At 46.5% G+C, this 23,466-nt stretch overlaps 2 protein-coding genes across 2 annotated transcripts in view; both read left to right on the top strand.

Moving 5' to 3' along the window:
* The first annotated feature begins 4,772 nt into the window (after nt 1-4,772).
* Nucleotides 4,773-23,466, top strand: part of LOC135828943 (vitellogenin-1-like) — a 21,254-nt gene continuing 2,560 nt past the window's right edge. Inside the window, exons 1-7 of the mRNA XM_065341374.1 lie at nt 4,773-4,966; nt 13,093-13,280; nt 16,204-16,278; nt 17,635-17,728; nt 19,822-20,228; nt 20,513-20,563; nt 21,760-21,846. Of these exons, the coding sequence (XP_065197446.1) occupies nt 4,927-4,966; nt 13,093-13,280; nt 16,204-16,278; nt 17,635-17,728; nt 19,822-20,228; nt 20,513-20,563; nt 21,760-21,846 (942 nt within the window). The 5' untranslated portion in view covers nt 4,773-4,926. The remainder of the gene's footprint in view (nt 4,967-13,092; nt 13,281-16,203; nt 16,279-17,634; nt 17,729-19,821; nt 20,229-20,512; nt 20,564-21,759; nt 21,847-23,466) is intronic.
* LOC135828517 (uncharacterized) lies at nt 8,760-9,967 on the top strand. The gene is made up of 3 exons (XM_065340961.1): nt 8,760-8,898; nt 9,163-9,453; nt 9,601-9,967. Exons 1-3 carry the CDS (start codon nt 8,781-8,783, stop codon nt 9,924-9,926), a joined length of 735 nt encoding a protein of 244 aa, XP_065197033.1. The 5' UTR covers nt 8,760-8,780; the 3' UTR covers nt 9,927-9,967.

Genomic DNA, 23,466 nt, shown 5'->3' with positions numbered 1-23,466 from the left:
CGCCTCCACCCCCCAACCCCCCCCCCCCCTCGATTGATGTCTGTAATATAAATATTTTTTCGAAATGAAACTCCCCTTGACCCACCCACCAACGAAACTTTTTCTCTTCGTGTAAAAGATCGACAATTATGGACCCGGCATTATCGATAATTTTCACGAAATGAAAAGTTTAGTGATGAGTAACTTGTGACCGTCCCCCACCCCCACCTACTCACCCCTCAACGAAAAATAGCTGGAATGGACTAGTGTTTCAGCTATCAATATTTTTCATTACGAAACCCTTCTTGACCCACCTGCCCATGAACGATTTTTTTCGTGTTTCGTGTTAAAGATAGATAATTATGGACGGCCCCTAACGTGCCAGGTTTGAGTGAATGGACCGTAGAAGATTGTTTGTGATATCACACGATCAGAACAGGTGACAACCAACACTACATGGCTGTATACTTGATGTGCTGCATTTACTGGGTGCAACGCAGGGAGTTGGAGCATCTAGGTAGACGGCACAGGCGACTGTAAAGCTAAATGACATGGGGTTCGACCCAGGGGTTCCTGTTTCAGCCACCCCTGGGGCACCATTGGGCAGATCTATACACGCTCGTACATGGCATTGCTAATCTGGGCCGTTCTCAGGGTCAGTAGGTCAAGGCCGTGATCGCGGGTTGCACAGATCACGGAGAACCTCCAAATCCTGACCCAAAATTCTATAAAGTATTGTGTAGTCTCCCTACAGTGTAGGTGCTTTGACTCCCTGGTATGTACCCGCTGGTAAATAGACAAATTGCAACCAGGCCATAATTTGGATAGAGCAGACGATCCTGTCCTGGACCCTGTTCCACATTCAAAGTATCTAGACTCATTATAGTGAGGGAGGAATATTGTGGTACTGACTCCGATTTTCATGCGCTAAGAAATTATCAAGTATATGTAACTGTAAGTGATAATCACTCAAAGTACGAAGCTAACAGTAATATTCACTGGTTAGACGGAAAGGCACAAACGAGAAAGGTCTGAAGAAAAAATTGACTGTCACCACCAGGACTCGAACCAAGGACCTTCGCTTGAGGCCAGCGATGCTCTAATCACTGAGCTAAGGTGAAGCCGTCATCCCAGCCGAGATCGTTCAACATTTTCTTCAGACTTCATAACGCACACTAACAACATCAGCTGATGGAATATTATGTACTCTTTTTCGATTGTACATGCAAGCTCTACCTTGTGATGTTGAGCTCTCTTCGTTTGGTGGGGGTACTCCGATCGTCTAATGTGAACCACAGTCCACCTACAATTCTACATTTGCAACGTTGTCCAATATGAATCGGCACGCATTGTACATAACTGTTACAGCAGAATGTAGATTATCCGCACCCCTCGGGCGCACGCTTTCTCCAGGGGGTTCAGTCCACCTACAATTCTACATTTGCAACGTTGTCCAATGTGCATCGGCACGCATTGTACATAACTGTTACAGCAGAATGTAGATTATCCGCACCCCTCGGGCGCACGCTTTCTCCAGGGGGTTCGGATGGGGAAAAATTCGGATAAGGGAGCAGTCACACATCCATCTAAGACTTGCACATACCTTCACGTTTCCATCATTTCTCACATTCTCTTCACAGGAACTAGACACACTCTAGCTCCTCAATATGACTCCACGGTGATACATTGTTGCTCCAACCTGTTGCAAACTATCTTGTGCACCGCTTGAATGGTGCTTGGGGTTGGGGAAAATGAGCAGTAGCTCATTTTCGTCCCTTCAATTCAATGGAAACTGGCATTTCGAATAAGTGATTGTTCGGATTATCGGCATTCTGTACCGTAAAGTCGCAGATAAAAGCCGGGCTTATAAGCACATAAGCCGCTTTCTGCATCAGGCTTTAATGCAAACCAGGCTTGTATGCAAACCATGCTTATGTGCACTACTGATATTTTTGCCAGACTTGTATGCCAGGCTTCTACGCGCGGCACGCGTAGATCTACCACTGACTACCGGTATGGCGGCAGTTTTACTATGCACCGACATAGCGCATGCACTCTTGACCCACCCGATCTGCGCTTGCATAGAAGCCAGGCTTCTACGCGCGACAGGCTTATATGCATTTGACCCGTTTGATTTTCAGGCTTCTATCTGCGATGTGCTTGTATGCAAACCCGGCTTTTATCCGCGACTTAACGGTATTCATATTCACCCTTTCGGTACAGTCTGGAACAGGAGATCCTAGTTCGACTCGGACTGCCCTTTCCATAATACGTTTCCCATGTACTCGCAGTTCTTTTATCGGAACATCTTTTCTTCCCAACCTCAAATCCTGTGCAACACCGGTTGGCTTTCCTCAGTTTTCTGAGTGGTGTTACCTCTCAATAGAAGCATGAGTGGCCATTCAATATACCGGTATAGTAAAACATGTCCATAATTATCGGAGAAAGGATCGGATGTGGCTAAATAATTTGAAACTGTCCACCTCTCCTCACTGCTCTTGGCCCACATTTACCACACCATAGCGAGGAAGTTCGTTCTTGGATAGATGCTCTACACCCTCCAGACATCTATCCAAGAACAAACTAGTTACTTCCTCGCTATGGTGTGGTGAATGTGAGCCAAGAGTGCAGTGGTGGGCAGTTGCAAATAATTTTACTACAATGTGCTAAGCAGAACAGAGGCACTAGCACCTGGGTGGAAACTATTCTGAATTTTGAATGCCAGGAAAGGCTGAAGGATACCCATGAAACCACTGTCAAAGCAAACACGAATTTGAAAAGAAGTGCATGCATGGTGGCGGTGGGAAAAAGGAGCCAAGGAAAGTGTGTACATTATTATTTTTGTTGAAAGGATGAGAATTCAAAGAAAGCTGGCTGCTGCCTCTATTTCCATGATCGGCAAGTGCCTGAAGCACGAACAGTACATTGTATTACATGTATGTGCATAGACAGACAAATAAACACTAACCTGAGCATGGGTACCGCTTGTATTCGTGGTCAGGAAAGTGAAAGTACGAACGAAGGAGAAGAAGATTGTTGACCATGGCGAAGAACTGCATATCCAGAGGGCACACGACTTGCCAGAATGGGTCGGCTACATCTTCGCTAATTTTCTATCCTAACAACATTCAGCTTCGAGGTCAAGGACGACGGCATTTTTGGAAGGAAATTTCGAATTTTGGAGAAGAAGCTTGCTTTCCGAAAAATGTTCCTTTCACGCAAGGCAGCATGCCAGGTCAGGCGTGTGAACCAGGTGAACTGTGTCGGCAGATCGACGTTTACGTTCCAGGCCGACAGTTTTTTGACCAAGCCGTGAATCGCCCTCGCTCTGACTCGCCCGGCTACGAAGGAGTAATTTTACAACTCTTCAGGCCAGCTACAGCTCTCTGATGCAGAGCTGCAAGTGACGGATATCGGTCATTTGCAGCCACTACTAAGGGCCCGGTCACACATGCACTGGGATTCGCTTCAGCGACGAGGTTCGGCGGCAGCGAGCCTGGTGTCGCTCCAGCGAAACCACGTGTGTGTGGTCACACAACGACACACATACAAACAGGGCACAACTCCTACTTTGGCGGAAAATGAGACTGTGGTGCATACGGTACGGAGAATAGACGAGGTCAACGACTATCTTGCACGCATTTTTGTTGCATGGACATCATACGCATACAAATTTCTCGTAGCAAGTCCATATACAGCAGACCGCGTGGTATTTTCCGCTGAAGCGAATCCGCAGAAAGAAGCGACAGTCTCGCTTCGAAAATTTTGGAGGAAGCGGATTGGAGTTTCCGCTGAAGCGGAAGTTCCGCTTTTCGCCGTTGCCATGCCATTTTTCGCTCCTGCGACCTCGCTTCAGCGTATACGCTACTTTCGAGTGCATGTGTGACCGGGCCCTAAGAGCCTCCTGGTCGTTGCAATCTGATACATAATATACCTCGCAGATGATGAGCGATTTGATGGAGCGTGCGGGTTGAAGACCCGGACGTCCAGGTAGCTCCAAACTCGCGAATTCACGGGTTTTTCCCGCCCACTAACGTAAAGTTGCTCAACTTACTTTACGTAGTGCGGAACCTCTCGCCTTTTGTAGTAGTACGGACTCGTACAGTTAGGTAGTAGAGAGGTTCCGGGGTACGATTTTCCGTGCCAAAATCCGTATGGGCGCTACGGATTTTTTCCAGGCGTGCTCCATACGATTTTTCGGCACGAGAATCCGTGTGGACTGGCTTTCATACGAACCATGCTTCGTATGGAGATTTTGCGTCATCGGGTGCAGAAAGATTTTTCGCGTACAAATTTGGTACGAGAAACTTTGATTTCGGTACAAATTTTCAAAATAAAAAGGCATAGCGCGGGAATGTGACGTGTTTGCGATCGTAACCTAGGCAATGACGGCAAACACATAAGTTCCGTACCCCGGAACTTTTCACTGCTCGAAAACGACGTATAAAAAATCCGTAGAGCCTCCACGGATTTTGGCACGAAAAATCGTACTCCGGAACCTCCCTAGTATCTCTCTTGCAAGCTTGGATCTTGTCTTGGTCAGGGCCCAGGGAGTCATCACTGTCGTCATGCCAACTGTTCACTTCATCTTGCCGCACGTCATGATCATAATAATAATTATTGAAGATGTCATGCGTACAAAAAAAAAAAAACAAAAAAAAACATGAACTATGAGTGATGACTGGATCGATGACTAAAGTTATGAGTGACGTCGACTGCACTGATCACTGCTGCAGATGAGTGATGTGAAGGAGTAGGAGTGGGAGATCAAAACTTCAAAACTTGACAAAAGGGAGACTGTAAACTGTTGGCCTTGTTCTGTCTAGGAGGGAAATGTTCTTTGAATTCACGACGCTTTCCTGTTATTTGAATTAGCCACAGGACTGTAGTAACTGTTCTAAACCGTCTGCTGCTTACCTTGGGATATCTGATGCTGATTGAGCCAACATGGCAAGTTTTGATCCGAATGAACGCCAACCCGTTGCAGGTAACTATTTTATTCTTGTCAGATGTGTTCTGTGTGGCGTGCCGAACATCACTGCTCTGTCCCAGTGCAGCAAGACTCTTGGCTGGGTCTAGGGTTTTCAAGGACTACCGTACTAGTATTCCTCGATTTATACATGCTGCACCTCCTCACGCTGAACTCAAAGGCCAAAGCTAGGGGTGCGACTTACAGTCGAGTCCAACGTCCTACTGAAGTATTTTAGTGTGTTATGAATACAGGTCGTCCCTCGTTAATACATAATCTCTGGGACTTGAGAAATGTTATGTATTAACGGGGTTTATGTACAGTAGACTCGTACGTCCAAGAACGCGGTTTCAGAGGGCCAGCCTAGCAAAGTTCTTATTTTTCAGCGCCCCAGGCTACGTTCTTATTTCGCGTTCTTGCGCGTCCAACATGACCCGTGACACTCATGTACAATGCACTTTGCGCTACATGTACCGGTTGTACCGGTTGTACACTTTACATGCACGTATAGTATGTAGAGCTGGACTGGGTGATTTCGCGAGGACCCGACAAGAGTTTGTGGTTGCGGACTTGTTTTTCGTGTACTCGGACAAGATCATGAAGGTGCAATCCGCTTGCAAAACAAACCGGCGCTCAAATATCACGTCTCTTACTCTCTCTCCTTTTCAGAAGATTGCATTGTAGACGGCAACGTCTGTAGGGCCTTCCCTATCAAAATAATAAATTCTACTGCTACTGCTACTGCTACTGCTACTGCTACTGCTACTGCTACTGCTCCTGCTCCTGCTGCTGCTGCTGCTGCTACTGCTACTGCTACTACTACTACTACTACTACTACTAGTTATTAGCTCCCATTACCATTCTGATACAGAAACGTGCAATACCAAAAATGTCGCATTCTTAAAAATCTTGGAGTTCGTTCTTAAATCCAGGCTGGGGCGTTCTTAGATTTCCAGCCTGGACGTTCTTGGGCGTACGAGTCTACTGTACTAAACGAAAGTGTACATAACTTGCTTGTGTACCAGAATTTTTCACTTTTTCCCACTTTTCTGAGTGTTTCTTGCTGCCATGACTGGGGAGTGAGATATTTTTGATTCCCTCGATATAACATAAAAATTATGTTATAAGGGTCACAGTCAGCAAAGATTCTACAGTTTACGTGATACATGCCCAACCGCGCCTGTACAGTCACTCGAAAAAAAACAGAGCTTTGTCGGTTTGTGATGTGCGCTGTGATTTCTGAGCCCCACAAGTAGAAACTATAACACGATGTGCCTCCGCTCGAAGGCCAAAAGACCAACAAATTATGTACTATTGAGGTAGGCGGCATGCGGGTACGGAGAAATGTTATGTACTAACGAATTATGTACTAACGAATTATGTACTAACGAATTATGTACTAACCGACAGTAGTACATAAGTAGTGACCACGTTTCGTCCGGGACTTGAGATTTCTTATGTACTAACGGGGTTTATGTACTAACCGGACTCGTAGTAACGGGGGACGACCTGTACATTGAAATGATACGACCCACCTGAAAAAATAAAAGGTGCTGCATATAATCAGGGCAAATACGGTAGATAAGACGAGCGTACGCGTGGGAGGTATTATTTTGTGAGTTGTGTGAAGTACATTGTCATTGGTTGAAAAGCACACAACAGCGAGAATTCCCAGATTGCCTAGAGTGCTCAACACCACAAGGATGGAGCAATACCGCAAAAGGCAGAAGAGAACAGAGACAACCGGCTATTGTAACGCTGCGCTTCTCAGTTGTCTGAGGATTGCCTTAGCTTTGCTATGTGCATGAAACGCAGCGTTACAACAATGACCTAGCCGGTTGTCTCTGTTCTCTTCTGCCCTTTGTTGGTGGAAAAGTGTAATCATAATAATAGTTCCCGTAGCTATGCAAGAGACGTTACTTCAGTAACGTCTGGCGCTAGCCAGGGTCCACACAGCTTTAATTCGGTGTTTGTTTGTTTGTTTGTTTGTTTATGCCATCGGCATGCCTGGCGCTATCCCGTACCTGTCCCGTACTGTACCGTACCGTACCATCAAAGACAGCTGGCCACAAACAGCTGGCCGCAGTATCCGAATAGGGCTTTAAAATGCAAGATCATAACGTGAAGCAACTTGGAAGAATGAGTATGTATGCGAAGTGTATCGGGGGATGCATGCAGGGCGATAGTGCGGGTTTGAATCCCAGGTTATGTCTTGAGAAAAAATAGCAGAAATGAAAAATTTATAACATCCCTATTCTTTTTTTGCCAAGGTCATCAAGATGGTAGACGGTGTCATATTACCCTCGAATACAAAGAGAAAGTTTGATGTAGCCAATCAATGGAAAAAAAAACATTTCCATCAGTTCTAATAACATGCATGATGAGCTAGCTTGGCAAAAAAGCATAGCGTAGGGCCCTGGGCTTCCAATCTCTCTCGTTATGTTGGTTGCTGTAGGAAAAAGCTGGTAAAAGTAGCATGCAGCTTAGCTATGCCCTAAAATTTTGTCAAAAATAAACAATTGATACTGTTCATGGCCATCATACATCATGGTAGGGCTCCAGGTACTGAGGTAGGGCATCAAGGTGTCAAGGGGTGGTGTGACACTCTTTTCAGTCTTAGGGGCCGTCCGTAAATATTGAACTTTTTTCACCAAACGAATTATTTTAGTTTAGACCCAACCCCTCCCTCCCTCCCCCTCAGAACGTAAAAAATGTTGACATACATGCATATACAACGGCCATGTACATGTATCAATGTTTTCTGAAACGAAATTGGTCAACCCCCTCCCACCCCATAACGAAATTATTTCGTTTTGTGAAAAAAGTTCGATATTTATGGACATCCCTTAGGGGTCCTCCATATTAAATATCGAACTTTTTTCACGAATGTAGAAAAGAAAAGGACATAATGGATACGAGTTAAGAGTAACTCTCCATCACTGTAACTGGATTATACAGTCAGAAACCTTTTCTTTTCTACATTTTTTCACGAAATGAAATATTTTCGTGATGGGGTGGGAAGGGGTTGACTGATCATTTCCTTTCAGAAAACATCGATACATGTACATGGAATTTGGAGCAGTGACACACTTTCAACTTTTGTTGTACAGTTGTGGCAAGTGAAATCCGACACTTGGCATAAGGGACTGCACCGTGCATCCTGCAGCCTCTGCAGCCCTGTATACGTACAGTAAATGTGCTGCATACAACTTTATCTGTCTGATGACAGAATTCGTACTCATCACAGTCAAGGTTCAAAAGGTGCTGGCAAAAATGAATGGGAATTGGATACCAATACTCCTTATGTGTACCATGTTTGTGAACTGTGTGTATCTAAGCTGTGACCTTTCGACCTGTTTGGGATGCATACGGCTCTATAGTACAAATTAGGTGCAGTGCATTACATCATTGATGTCCATTTGAGGCGCTGTCCCCTATGGCGAGTGTCGGATTTCACTTGCCACAACTGTATATGCATGTACATGTACAAGTATGCGTCAACATTTTTTTTCATTCTTAGGGGGAGGTAGGTTGGGGTTGGGTTGGGTTGAAACCAGGGAGTCGTAAAATACCGGGAGGCGACACGAGATGCACAACCGCGTCGGATGATTGCCTCAGCTCGGGCACGAGTGCTGAGACCTCACGCGCTGCATGGCGAGGGACTTCCCATGAGGTCAAAGCGGCGCAGGTCATGCCAAAGGACGCGTTCGCTGTTTGGTCCAAAAATTTTGAAAACTCAATAAAATTATCCTGCACACAACGAATCCAGTGTCAGCAGTTCGTTTTGTTTTCTAAGTAATAATACTTTGTGCCTTGGCCTTCGAAGTAAAGGATGATGGAGCTTGACAGAGATGACTGCCAAAGTGATGAGTCCACCGTGGAAGATGTAGATGACGCCACGTATTCACTTGGTGACCTGAGTTGTGGGGATGTTCAGCTGTGGGCTACAGGTGAGATTCTTTCGTTTGCATGTTTTTGTCTCTTCCTTGTGGACACGAATGTATAATCTGTAGCATACCTAAGTGCCCGAACTGACCCGATAAATTAGGTGGTCGACACCATCCTTTTCATCCTAGTCTGCCCACGATGCATTGTCTGTTCACTGTGACAGGATATTTATTGAAGTCCTGAAAATTTACGTGTGTACCTAGTATGTATCATCACCGTAGATGATGTAAACCTCCATCCTCAAACCATACTTTGTCTATGTGCAGATCGATGTAAGAGTGGTAGTGCCATCATGGTGTACAGGCCTATGGAAGGTGCAGTGATCCATGGAATTTGCAAACTGCTGACAATGAGACAGGCGAGTGTTACTGAGGCGACGGAGTCATTCCTGCATGTTATTATGACACGGTTACACAAGGCATCAGGTACTGCAAATCTGCTACGCCAGGAAGTGTGCCAGCTGAAGGCATGCAAGGGTGCTGATATTTCGCAAGCATGGCAACAAATGCTGTCCGTCATCGCAACAGCTATTCCCGAAGTGAAAATCAATTGTGAAGGTCAGTGCGTTTTGCATGCATGTTGGAAAAAAATTGGCTTCTGACTAGGTATGCAGACTAGGTATGCAAACGCTGGCTTTTGAATACTAGTACAGTCTCTGCAACCACCAGTCCTTATATGTTGTCTTTTTCTTTTCTCTTCTTCAGATTTGGAAGTTACATCTGCTGTGCTAGCGAATCTGATAAGCTACCTGCATGCCACGGCTGCCGCTGCTATCAGGAAAGCGTCAATAGCACCATCCAAAGCTGCTGAAGCCATCCCCGAACCGGTGATTGACAATTTGTCTCACCTTGCTGAAAAGTACCATGGTGGTTGGTGCTTGGTGGCCGTGCGGCGTGAGCTGGAAGGAGCAAGGTGTCGCAACGACAACTTGCTGCAGCTTATACCTTTATTTGGCAAGGATGCCGTGACAAGCCTTCAGCCTTGTTTGGAGAATTCAGGTGGCCCGGCGTGGCTCGGAAGCTCTGTATAAGACACCATACGTCACAGATAAAAACAACTGAACCAGTGATATGTGAATTTTGCGCTTGTGTGTGTGTGTGTGTGTGTGTGTGTGTGTGTGTGTGTGTGTGTGTGTGTGTGTGTGTGCGTGTGTGTGTGTGTGCTTCTGTGATAAGTGGTATAAGCAGTCCACAGGGTATTCACCTTGAGTGCATTCGCCGATAGTGTGACTTTCGTCGCACAGAACCTTCTTCAGTTGGTCAGGTGACTCGGCGTGGCTCGGAAGCTCTGTATAAGACAAAATACGACACAGATAAAAACAACTGAACCAGTGATATGTGAATTTTGCGCTTGTGTGTGCACGAGCATGCATGTGTGTGTGTGTGTGTGGTGTGTGTGTGTGTGTGTGTGTGTGTGTATGTGTGCTTGTGTGTATGCTACTGTGATAAGCGGTACAAGCAGTATACAGGATATTGACGGGTATTCACCTTGAGTGCATTCGCCGATAGTGTGACTTTCGTCTCAGAGAACTTTGCTCAGTCGGTGAGGCGACTCGGCCTTACGTTTCCTGAAGGCAATGTGTTCAGAACAGTTATGAACAGCTATGAACAGTTAAGAAATGACTAATATTGTTTGCAGTTCATGGGCCATATAGATGTGAAACACTTTGAATGCAGAAGAATGAGGATAGTGGCATCAAATACTGCATGGATTCTGTTTGATATGCTACTTTTTTTCCCTTCCATGGAAAGGTGAGTACATCGTCGAACTTCATCTCGAAACTTCACACAAACCTAGAATGGAACTTGGACAACATGAAGGGGCCATGGGCATGGTGTGTTTAGTGGAGAACTATTCCGAAAACAGGGTGTCATTCGCATTGACTCAATTCAAATTTGAGTACATTTCGTGAATAACTTACCTTGACATTCCGTCGTCTCCAAAGCAGTGAACTTCCAAAAAAAAATTAAAAGCCACGGCTCAACCTAAGGTAATGCGTGGTACGTATCAGAAACAACCAGCTTTCGCTCTGGAGATCCAGAATAGCCTCGAAGCATATAGCAAAAACAATTGAGAAAAAGAAGATGACGACGACGTTTCAATCACGCTTCAAATTTCGCGGGTCGAGTGCGGCAATCCTCGGATCGTGAAATGTGTGGCGTGTCGCCTCCCGGTATTTTACGACTCCCTGGTTGAAACGAAATTAATTCGTTTCATGATATAATAATTGATATTGATACTCCTAAACACGTCAGGTGATGCAGCCTCGAATCCGGCTAACTTTACTTTTTTTACCTATACGGATGGCCCCTTATACGAGAGAGCTTGGAAGCTCAGGGCCCTATGCTATGCTTTTTTGCCTTGATGACCTAGACAAAAAAAGCATAGGGATGTTATCAATTCTTAGAAATTTCTCCTTTTTTTAAAAGACATAATTAACCTGGGATTCGAACCCGCACTATCGCCCTGCATGCATCCCCCGATACACTTCGCATAAATACTAATTCTTCCAAGTTGCTTCACGTTATGATCTTGCATTTGATAGCCCTATTTGAATATGCATTGTGGCCAGCCGTCTTTGATGGTACGGTACGGGACAGGTACGGTCGAGGGTAATACGACACCGTCTACCGCCTTGATGACCTAGGCAAAAAAAGCATAGGGATGTTATAAATTTTTCAATTCCATATTTTTTTATATTTTTCCAGCCGTGCTGCGACCCACAGTTAATTGGGAACTCGTGGCCTGGCACGAGGGTAACATGGATGCAGCTAATGGGATTTCGGTCTTTGACCACTTGGTGGTGGGTCTGATCTACTCACCTCCCACCGTTTAGGCGCTGCATCTGCGCCTTTGATCCTAGAGGGTGGTGGCGTTCCCACGGCGGATGCGGAAAACTCGGCTTCCAGCCGAGTCTCACTTTGATCCTAGAGGGTGGTGGCGTTCCCACGGCGGATGCGGAAAACTCGGCTTCCAGCCGAGTCTCACGCGAACCGTGAAATTTTTTTTTATTTATATTTTTTTAGGCATAACCTGGGATTCGAACCCGCACGATCGCCCTACATGCATTTCCCCATACACTCCACATTCATACGCATTCTTCCAAGTTGCTTCACGTTATGATCTTGCGTTTGGAAGCCCTATTTGAATATTGCGGCCAGCTGTATGTGGCCAGCTGTGTTTGATGGTACGGTACGGAACGGGACAGATACGGGATAGCGCTACGGGAAAAATCTTCATTAGGATAACCCCAAGGCTAGTGTACTATCAAAGGCGTTCACCACATTGAAGGATGTAGATGTACAGCGCAAAAGCCCGTATTAACGCCCACCACCCGTATCAACGCCCACCACCCGTGTCCAAACCCAGGTGCCCAGTGTCAACACCCTTGTCCCATTTTCCAGCTCACCTCCGTGTGAACGCCCATGGGCGAAAGCACAGGCCCAGTACACATTGCAGTGCATGCACAGCTGCAGGTGCATGTACTGTACTCTAGTATAACTATAGTGTACAGTGCACTGTGCTAACTGTCTATGTGCATGTTGTAGTATGGCATGATGGGAAAATAAGTCTGATTTTATTTATCCGAAATAGCACCCGGGCCCAAATTGACACCCATGGTCTGGACCTTAGTACTTGAGTATGTGTGTTAGTACATGTGCAATGGTGTTAAGACTGTTAACGAATTCAAATCTCCCCCATATGGCATACCAGTATGTACATTGGGGACGGCACCGGTGCGTACACGAGTACACTATTGAACAGACCAGCAGTCCACAAAGTACAGTTGTGCTCGGTGAAATCCGACCCAAAGTGCAAAGCTGGCGCCCTGGACCAGTCCCGATTACATCGTCGTATTTGTAAGCTACGTGTGCGTACAGCTGCATTTGTGCTTCCAGGGCGTCAAGGGCCGTGCAAGTTAGTTGAGGGCGCTGGATATGCACTCTGGGTCGGATTTCTCCGACCGCAGCTGTACATTGGATGTACATGTGTGATGCTGCTGTTGGTCCTGAGTGATGTTGTACACCAGTTACTGTACGTCTTGTGCAATGTTTTGTTAGCTATAGACTAGTGTGAGGGATTTCTTCAGCCACAGTTGGCTGTGTAAGAACATACCCATTAGTGAGGTTAGGATGGTGATGAACTGATGTCCGTGCTTGCACACACACACACGTACACAAATCTATTTCTTGCAGATGCCAGTCCTCCACGAGGGCAAGTACCGCGACATTTTCTTGAGAGCAAGCTCCAGCGATTCATCAGCACCTTTCCGCAGTTGATTGAGCAGCTGGAAAAACATGCAAAGAACTTGCGTGACTTCCACCGACGTGGTGATTACGCCAGAATGCGGCCGGAGATGATCAGTGCGTCGCACACGATAAATGTGAGCTGCTTAGTGTAGCGTACGTGTGTGTGTGTGTGTGTGTGTGTGTGTGTGTGTGTGTGTGTGTGTGCGTGTGTGTGTGCGTGTGTGTGTGTCCCATATGGTGCAGTGGTATGTGCAGTCGATTTCCAATCGAGAGGTTGCGGGTTCAATTCCCGACGATTATGGTCGCACACGTCTTTCTTCTCTTTCTCGGTCTCTTCCTGACTTTTCTTTCCTTCTCCTGGGTGGTTACCAACAGCCAGTGTATGCCGGAGTATGTGGTGTGGTGTGTGTGTGTAGAAAAAAAAGAAAAAAGAAAAAAGAAAAAATGGAAAAATGAAAAAATAGGGATTCACTGGCCAGAAAAAGTCACTTCAAACAGCTGTGTGGTGGATACCAGGCTAAAAATAGTGGCGGTCAATTCATCAGCCTTGCAAGCTGTTGAATGGTGTAATCCCAGCACAAGTTGCTATGTCTAACATAGCTGTTCGCTATCATCGCTTCCGCGATGGGCAGGTCTGAGGTGAGGTGAGGTGCGTGTGTGTGTGTGTGTGTGCATGTGTGTGTGTGTGTGTGTGTGCATGTGTGTGTGTGTGCGTGTGTGTGTGTGCATTCTGGAGGCCTGGAATCGTCGAGATCCAGTGGATATTACCACACGTGTTCTTCGCCGCCGTCTGGAGTGGCTAGGCCATCTAGCTAGGATGGACGGCGATAGAACTCCGCGCCAGCTCCTGTTTGGTGCGCTCCTTCCGCCGAGGCCGGCTTGCGGTCCTCGGAAACGGTGGCGAGACTCTGTCAGAGCTGACCTCTCCGCAGTGAACATCGACCACACGGAATGGTACGACCTCGCCCAGGAGCGTGGGAAATGGCGCAGTGCGTATTCCGCTCAACCAGTACCGCGATCGGCTCAGCGTGACACTTCTGTGCTCTGCGATGTTTGCCAGCGTACTTTCGCCCACCAGAAATACAAGAATCGCCACAAGTGCCTGGCCGAGAGGAGGAAGCCCATATCTGAGCAGTCCGGCAGCCGACTATGTAATGCGTGCGGGAGATGGTTCTTGAGTGCTGGCGGGCTAGCTTCGCATAAGTGTCTCTCCAACTCGGCTGCTGAAGTGGCGTCGGTCTCTTCTGTGGCATCGGCAGACTCGGTCCGGAAACAGCGGGTTGCCCTGCCCTGCTGCAGAGCGCATTGTCTCGGCTGCGGTCGCTGCTGCAAGTCATCCCGTGGTTTCGACCTGCATAGCTGTGCTAATTTCCTGTCCAGGAAGTAGAGCGGCGTTTCTGGGTCCAATGCTGAACTCAGTGCTGTCGACCCCTGCACAGGGGACACGTGACCATTTGATGGCAGTGTTACCAAGGTGTATGTGTGTGTGTGTGTGTGTGCGTGGTCATGAGTGTTGGGCGTGTGTGTGTGTGTGTTTCATGGGGGAGGGGTCCATTTTGGTTTTGTTTTGTATGTGATTTTTTTCTATTTGAAGTACCATAATGTCGCGTATAAAAGCAGGTGCTTATCACCGTATAAGCCAGGGTTCAAACCATGCTTCTATTCAAACCATGCTTCTATTCAAACCATGCTTCTATTCAAAACATGCTTCCACATCAAGATCAGCAGTATACACTGTACAGTGCATACTGCCACGTATGTACTTCGAAGTACAGTGCAAGTACTTCCATGTGTCTTTGCGCAGAGCGGCTTCTATTGAAATAATGCTTCTGTGTCACGGCACCCTTTGAAAATGAAAATCGGCTTCTATTCGAGTCCTGCTTCTATACAGGCCATGCTTTTATACGCGACACTACGGTATACATACCCGTTAATCTTCTTTTTTTCTTCTCTTTTTTCTCTTTTTTTTTGGTGGTACAAAAGCCTCTTTTACGGGCAAACAAAACACAATTTGCCATGGCGGAGGATTGGAAAACAAGTCACAATTTGCCATGGCGGAGGATTGGAAAACAAGTCACAATTTGCCATGGCGGAGGATTGGAAAACAAGTCACAATTTGCCATGGCGGAGGATTGGAAAACAAAACACAATTTGCCATGGCGGAGGATTGGAAAACAAGTCACAATTTGCCATGGCGGAGGATTGGAAAACAAGTCACAATTTGCCATGGCGGAGGATTGGAAAACAAAACACAATTTGCCATGGCGGAGGATTGGAAAACAAGTCACAATTTGCCATGGCGGAGGATTGGAAAACAAGTCACAATTTGCCATGGCGGAGGATTGGAAAACAAGTCACAATTTGCCATGGCGGAGGATTGGAAAACAAGTCACAATTTGCCATGGCGGAGGATTGGAAAACAAGTCACAATTTGCCATGGCGGAGGATTGGAAAACAAGTCACACGTGATCAGAGAGCAAGAGAAGCATAGCATAGTCTGCACAAACACGGGCCAAGGCTCAACGGGACACCTTAGCCTCCACGACAGCCAGGGAGTACCCGTTAATCATGGATTACTTCTGGTGACATTAACTCTTGTGTAATCAGTGGTGCTAGTGGAGCTTATATGATCAGATCCACTCTGATTTAGCCACCCACACTAGTAGCAAGTATTACCTTCACTGGGGGCAGGGATAGGTGCAGTTGGATCCCGGGACGAATTCCCTGATGCCGTCAATTCTTTTTCTGCACCTTGTCCTCACCCACTTACTGAGGGGTGGAGAGTCCATAAGCGGGATCATTTCCAAGTCCACCCCGAGTTTGGTGATCTCAGAGGGTGTCGGACGTTGGGCCGTTCCATAGCCAATTGAGTTATCTTTCCACGATTCCTTTTGAACTTCTCTCCCTCTCCCGGGGAGACCCACATGACCAGTTTTGGCAGTGAGCAAGTACAAGTACATCTGTGTGTGTGTGTGTGTGTGTGCGTGTGTGCATGTGTGTGTGTGTGTGTGTGTGTCCACGTGCGTCGTTTGCATCTCTGTGTGTCCAAATCCTCAGCGTGGTCAGTCAAATCAACAAGAGTTCTTGCGAATTCGTTCAGAAATCCCCGTCGACCTACTGGAAAAATACGAGGTTAGTTGTTGACTGTGGTCTTGCCATGGCTCAGCTCAAGATACATTACTCATGCCATGGCTCAGCTCAACAAACATTACTCATGCCATGGCTCAGCTCAACAGTAGCCAGTGCAGGCTGTCGTAATAAAACGACTCATCCGGGTTCCATTCCCGTGCATGGTACATGCATGGTGCGACGGCACAATGACAGCTGTCGCAAATCACACTGAGTATTACACCTGTTTGTTGGTGATTCCTGGTTAGCTGCTAGCTTTTCCCTACTCGAAGATGTTGCCGCCGCGAAATCTGGGGGTTTGTGTTCGTCCTGGCGAAAACCGTGTTTTGATCCGTTGAGGGAGACGAGAGATACAGTGCGAAGACGTACGATCTGTCCGAGAATCGGCGAAGAAGAAAGCTTCGCAGACGACCCGTAGTGGTTGGGAACAGAATGGAACATATACCAGTCGATGCCTGTCATGGTAGGGATGACTGCTACGAAGTTTTAGCCCCATGCTCCCCAGCGCTTTTTAGCACCCGACGATAATTACCAAATTTCATCAATTTTCCATGTGGATCAAAGCATAGTCTCCTCAATCTTCTCCAGTCGAGCTGAGTCTGGACGCTACAATGTCGAGACGCGAAAAGAGAACATGCATGAACACACAGGAGCATCACATGCAGCTGCATTCTGCCTTGACGAAGCTGAGAACAACACCAGCACCACGCATTTGGAAGACATTTCGAAGAAGACGAAGAACTACATATCTGCGTTCAAAAAAGCCTCTGTACTGTGCAGTATGCATGCGTGCATGCGTGAAGTACGGGTCCGCGGATCTACTTCGCGCTTCGTTCAAAAATCATTGTGCCACACGGGTTGTATGATTTGTGTGCGATCATGGCCTTTCTTCTTGACAAACAAAACTGAAGTTTTTCGATCTTCAAATCGCCATAGCGTCCTTGTCATGACTCCAAATCAGCTGAAACTTTGCAGGAGGAATGAAAATGCCATGCTGAACCGATTGGTACCATTTTCGAAGGGTTTCCTTGAAAAATAAAATTTAGCCTGCACTGGCTATCAACAGACATTACTCATGCTTCTGTTGGGTTGGGGGTTGTTTCTTTCGAAAGCCAGAATGGTTTTTGTTGCAGTTGGATCGTTTATTGAGCCAGACATCAGCGTTTGTGGCCACACACACACACACACACACACGCACACACACACACACACACACACACACACACACACACGCTCCCTCTCTCTCTCTCTCTCTCTCTCTCTCTCTCTCTCTCTCTCTCTCTCTCTCTCTCTCTCTCTCTCTCTCTCTCTCTCTCTCTTCTCTCTCTCTCTCTCTCTCTCTCTCTCTCGTTTTTCCAGGATCGTTTCTTGGATAGTGGAGTACGCTTGCAGGAAGCAGTGGATATGCTTCACAGTATAAGCAAGCAGCTGTGTGTGGCACCTGTGACTATCGGTATGTGTGTGACTCCATGGCCAACTCGCCAGTAGCAACAGTGTGTGCGTAGTTCTGGAGGCTAGAGTGGACATGTTTGTGTGGACGAGTCCGCTGTGTGTATGTGTGTTTATGTGTGTGTGTGTGTGTGTTTGTGTGGGTCTGTCTGTCTTGGCCGTTCTATGCACGATGACAAGCACACCACGTCTCCAGTGCTGGAGAGCAGCGCAGTGCTGGAGAGCAGCGCAGCTGCGAATAATGTTACAAATAATAATAATACGCAATGTGCAACGTCGCCTTGCTGCAGCCATTTCGTTTTGTTCAAGCGCCGGGTTGACATTTTTCGCTGTGCACCCCTGAGGATCTCACAAGTGAACCCTGCGGAAATTCAAGTGAAAGAGCGCATGCTGGAGTTGTGCACTATCTTGAGAGTACGGACTAGAGGAACATCTTGTGTTGAGAACAAATTCAAGTGACTCGCTCATGTGTGACTGTACATTGTCACTTGGCTGTGCTGCGTGAACTTTGTAATGGGTTAACACTATAAGGTCCATGTGGCGGACCCCCATCATGCATGCATGAGCAGGTGCATTGGAAATCACCCGAACTATCGTAACTCCATAGATCCACAACTTTTGCCATGAGATCAGTGCATTTTTCACAAGTTGTGCAGTTTTGATCTTCACAGTTACATTCTCAACCCATCACCACCATGCGCTCTCACAGCCTCTCAGCTTCATTCTTATCATCCTTATCATCCTCTACTGATGACCTCGAAGGAGCGAAACTGTCTAGAGGCGTAACCATTATCTGTCAACAGAAGTGTCCTTGCTGTGCTGATGTGTTTCTGCTGCGTGCATTGGCTCGGCTGAGAGCGCATGGTGGTGATGGGTTGAGCATATAGTTTTGATCTTAGTATGAAATCCCCTTTAGTTAACCCTTTACCGTTTTAGGTATTTGTACAGCAAAAACCGACCGTCATTGTTCATGCCATAACTTCTTTATTTTTCACTTTTAATTTGTACAACATAGGGTGATTCTGAAAGTAAGTTACTACTAAAACCCTCAGGAATGCGATGCAACAACTTTCAAGTCCAGAAAACGAACAAAAATTTCACAATTTAGCCCTAATAATTATTTGGATTTATTGCCGATCGGGCAAACTGTTGCAATATGCAATAAATCAGATTCTTGCACTTGAGTGGCTCCCACAGGTAAGTGGATACCAGGTTCGTTCTCTGGGTGGAATGCAGGAGTTTTACCAGTCACAGCGGTGTCAGTATTGTCCCGAGTGTTGTAAATATCGGCTAGTGTAGGTTGCACCGCTGGCTGTACCTAATATCTGTACACCACAACCTCTACCGTGACCACAGCCGAATCCTCTCTCTCTCTCTCTCTCTCTCTCTCTCTCTCTCTCTCTCTCTCTCTCTCTCTCTCTCTCTCTCTCTCTGCCACGTCCCCTTCCACGATTAGTAGCACTTATCTCAGTGACACTGTCGTCGTCTGTGACATCCATGTCACTCTCGCTGGCGCTGCTTTCACTCGCCATGTCATCGTCGCTGTCGTCGTCAGAATAAATATTGTCAACAGGATCGACTGGCTCCACAAACTCATCTTCGCTGGATGAGGTGGCGACAGGGTCGTCAGGAAGGGTCTCCAGAAGCAAAAGGGCTTGCTCCGCGTTCATGGCTTGCACAGCAGGGCAGACAGTCGCGAGGCCAGCTCAAGCAAAAAGTCGAAAACATCTGCAGGCAATACCAAAAGTCGCAGGGTACGCACTTTTTCCAAAGCGCATTTTTCAAGTCGCGATTTCCGCGATTTTTTATATTACACCACACAATAAAATCGTTGGCAGCCTCTGCGCGTACATCTTGGCTACCAGTAGGGAAAATCCCAGCTCTCTGCGGTGAACCAGTCCAGCGCTATAGAAGTCATCGACCGCGAGCGGTCGAAATTTGTGCGTACAAACGGTAAAGGGTTAATGGGGCACAGACAAGTGACACCAAATGCTTCGAAAGCATTCCTTGTAGAAAGTTGATGTGAGTGTCACTAATTCCTTGGCATGGCCATCACCAGCTGCAATCCAGTTGTTCTCTTATGCTGTTGCCCTGCAGGTGATTCATCCAGCGCTGGTAGCAGTAGTAGTGTCACATGCAACAGCCCATCATCCACGCCAGCACACCATGGGGCCAACAACTCTGAATGCTGCAAGCGTACTCTACCGCTGACCACCGTCACCACCAGTGGCCGTAGCAGTAGTAGTAGTAGCAGCAGCAGCAGCAGCAATAGCAGCAGCGGCGTCAACTCATCTCATGTGCGACCCCAATGCATTGCCTCGTCCACCGGCTCCTTGCAGTTTTTCTACAGTGAGGAGGATAGCATGCTGAGTGATGACATTGAATCGTCTTCGTCTTCCTTCAATGGCGATAACCTAGCTGGTAATCGTTTTACGCAACTCAGCCCAGGACCTATTTCCAGCGGCAGTGATGTCCAAGTGCAAGATTTGAACAATCTACTTAAGGTAAGTGGGCAACATTCTCTGACTCTCTCTGTCGCTCTGTCTCTCTCTTTGTCTCTCTGTCTCTCTCTCTCTGTCTCTCTCTGTCTCTCTCTCTCTCTCTCTCTCTCTCTCTCTCTCTCTCTCTCTCTCTCTCTCTCTCTCTCTCTCTCTCTCTCTCTCTCTCTCTCTCTCTCTCTCTCTCTCTCTCTTTTTTTTTTTTAGGAGTTGTATGCGGCATTTTAGAACACTGGGGCTCTGCTGGCGGTCATGGTTTCTGCTATTTTGCGTATGTTTGTCCTTTCCAGGATGTAACGGAGCTGAATGAGTTAATTCACACCTTTGCCACCTCTGTTCAAGTAAGTCCTATGTCTCTTTGGGGCCGTCCGGGTTAACCGGTTGTTTTGGCGTAACGAAAAGTTTTAGTATTTTTCAACCCCCACCCACCCTTTCTGCAGGTAAAACGCAGTCCAAGAGAATATTGATTTCAATCTTCGGCACCCAGAAGTAACTGGGCATTCTCCATGTGCATTCAATAATTATTTTCAAAACTAAACTCCTAAAACCCACCCACCCCCAAACGAAAACGTTTTTGTTTTGAAAATACTATTGGTAAACTTTGATTTTCAAATTTGGACTTAACGGAGAATTTCAAAATATTAGGAAATTAGATTCCTAAAACCTTGGATTGCCACTGTAATACACTATGCAGATACACTGCAACCCTGGCTCTGTTCTCCTTAGCCGATATGCGTCATGCTGCACTAAATGAAAAATGCAGCGAATTGAAAATATATTTGTACGGTTTGATTTGAAGGGTAGTCTTGCTTATGGATGCAGTGAATGGGATTTTCGGTCTTTGACCACATGCTGGTGAACTGATCTACTCAGCTCCCACCGCTTTAGGAGCTGCATCTGCGCCTTGATCCTTGAAGGGTGGTGGCGTTCCTACGGATGCGGAAAACTCGGCCTCTATATGGAGAAACCGAGTCTCACGCGAACCGTGAAATTGTTTTTGCTTCTACATGTACGTAAGATGATTGAGTAAGTAGCCTGGCGCGATGCAACCGTAATGTAATAGATGCTGTTGAGATATCATGTACAGATTTGCAGCAAAGTGACCACTTACGTTGATGATGGTCTAGGGCCTTCCATATTAGCCAGGTTCCGAATAACCTAATTACGTTAGTAAAAAGTTCTAAAAACGTAGTCGATCTACGGAAAGTCTTACACACACTGCATGCGGATCTGTGTTCCACCATACGTAGTTTTCGAATCCCGTAGCTGCCCTAGGCAACTCGGAACACGACAGTGTACGACTGGGTCGACCTGGGGAGAAAGTCACACATTTGTACCTCAACCACTTACGGAGCACCTCCGATATCAGAGCCCTACCTACGTACTCTGCGTAGACAACTCTCTGTAACTAGAGTGCAAACTCGCAAATTCACGGGGGTTTCCCCACCCACTAAGTTCCTCAACTTTACGTAGTGCAGAACTGTGTGTGTACTTTGTCATTGTGTGTGTGTGTGTACTGTGTGTACTCTGTGCACAGGAGCAGCGTCAGTTTGTGGACAGCATCGGGTCTAACGTAGATAGCAGTGCTGTAAGCATACAAGATGCTGTGGAGCACATCGGTGTGGTAAGGGCACGCATCACACTATCCTATCAGAGACGTCTTTTAAAAAGAACGTTGTAAAGCGAGTGCATCGTGGAATTATGATGAGTGCGACTGGGGATACTCTGAGCAAAGCTACCGTAAAAGTCCGTCATTAAGTACCTCAGATGGAGAGCCAAGGATTAATTTATAGTGAAGAGGAGGACCAAGCAAGTACAAGTGACGCTACAATGTCCACAAACACCTCAGTGCATGTGTGATGATATTGGAACTATATCATTTGGTGCCATTAAATATCCCTATACATGTAACTATAACCTTCACATGTTATCGCATGAGCTGATTGTTTAGTAACTAATGGTGTTAGTGGACATTAGGCCACACTTTGTTTTTTCTATGTTTCTCGTCATCGCCCGCGTAGGTTTTCAGAAATTTCGGAAGAAAAAAAAAGTTCATACTACGTACATGTGTACATGTATGTACGCTGCACATGCTGCAGCAGCTAGATGCATCAATCAATAATCGTAAACGTTTGCACCACAGCATGCAGCAAAGGAGCGCTCCTCGTCCGTTCTCTGCGATGAAGGCTGTCATGACGAAGCTTTCAGTCGTTCACTGGCTGAGCTGAGCCTCGTGGTCCCAGGAACAGTAGGTCGGACGAGTTCCGCGGCAACTGGCGTCTGTGGAACGATGTCATAGGCAGAAAATCCAAGCAATAGACGCATGGCAAGGAAAAGATGAGCAGCATGGAGACAAGAGTTTGATAAGCGGAGACAAGAGTTTGATAAGCGGACACAAGAACGTTGAAGTAGCAAAACCAAAAATTAATGACGAGTGGGAAACGTTTGTTGATGCGATAGCAGATAAATGTATGTTCTCTTCGCCATCTCGTAATCAAACTTTATGCTCTCATTGACATTGCAGTTTGCCTGATATTCGTGGGCTGATGTGATAATGTAGTGCAATCATGTATGGGACTACATGTACATGATTGTACAATGTAGTACTGTATACATGGTATACGCAGTGTCTTGTATGAATCACGCATATACATTGTACATTGTAAAATGTATACAGTTTTCAGTAGAAATTGTTCTTGTTTTTTTCCTTGGCTTTTGTTTTTTTTCCGCCCGCCCGCGTACCTTTTGTTAAAATTTGCCGACGAGAAACATAGAAAAAACAAAGTGTGGCCTTATAGCGTAACTTGTAGTTCCATGGTCCCTTTCTTTACTATAAATTAAGTACCTGGCCAAAATAAATACCCCCTTCATCTTTTTGACTCCTGTTGAAGTCAAGTCAAGCCTGATAAACACACTGCCCAAAATAAGTACCGTTACAGTTCGCACATGCAGACGTTGGAGCTCGCGCTTCTTGCCGACTGACCAACACTTTACTGACTCCCGCCTGCCGTCTGCAGCACACAAGAAAAATACCAGGCCGTCCGCTCGGCAAACCTGCAAGAAAGCACCACTCCCTGCTCAGTGCACAGTGTTTCGGGGAATCCACCCCTCATCAGTTGAGCTTGAATACTACTCAATCAGGCTGAGGAAGATTGTGCCTGATGCGCACCACATAGTGCTCTCCAGGTACAAACATCACCAGTGATACAAGCTCACAGAGACGCTCCGTTTCCAGCGCGACAAA

Source organism: Sycon ciliatum, chromosome 12 (assembly GCF_964019385.1).
Source record: "Sycon ciliatum chromosome 12, ocSycCili1.1, whole genome shotgun sequence".
Lineage (NCBI taxonomy): Eukaryota > Metazoa > Porifera > Calcarea > Leucosolenida > Sycettidae > Sycon > Sycon ciliatum.
Note: the sequence above shows the minus strand (reverse complement) of the source record. Positions and strands in the feature narration are given on the sequence as shown.

Coding starts and splice junctions, on each gene's coding strand:
- LOC135828517 (XM_065340961.1), top strand. CDS start 8,781: ATGATGGAGCTTGACAGAGATGACTGCCAAAGTGATGAGTCCACCGTG. Junction 8,899..9,162: donor TGTTCAGCTGTGGGCTACAG/GTGAGATTCTTT, acceptor GTCTATGTGCAG/ATCGATGTAAGAGTGGTAGT. Junction 9,454..9,600: donor AGTGAAAATCAATTGTGAAG/GTCAGTGCGTTT, acceptor TCTCTTCTTCAG/ATTTGGAAGTTACATCTGCT.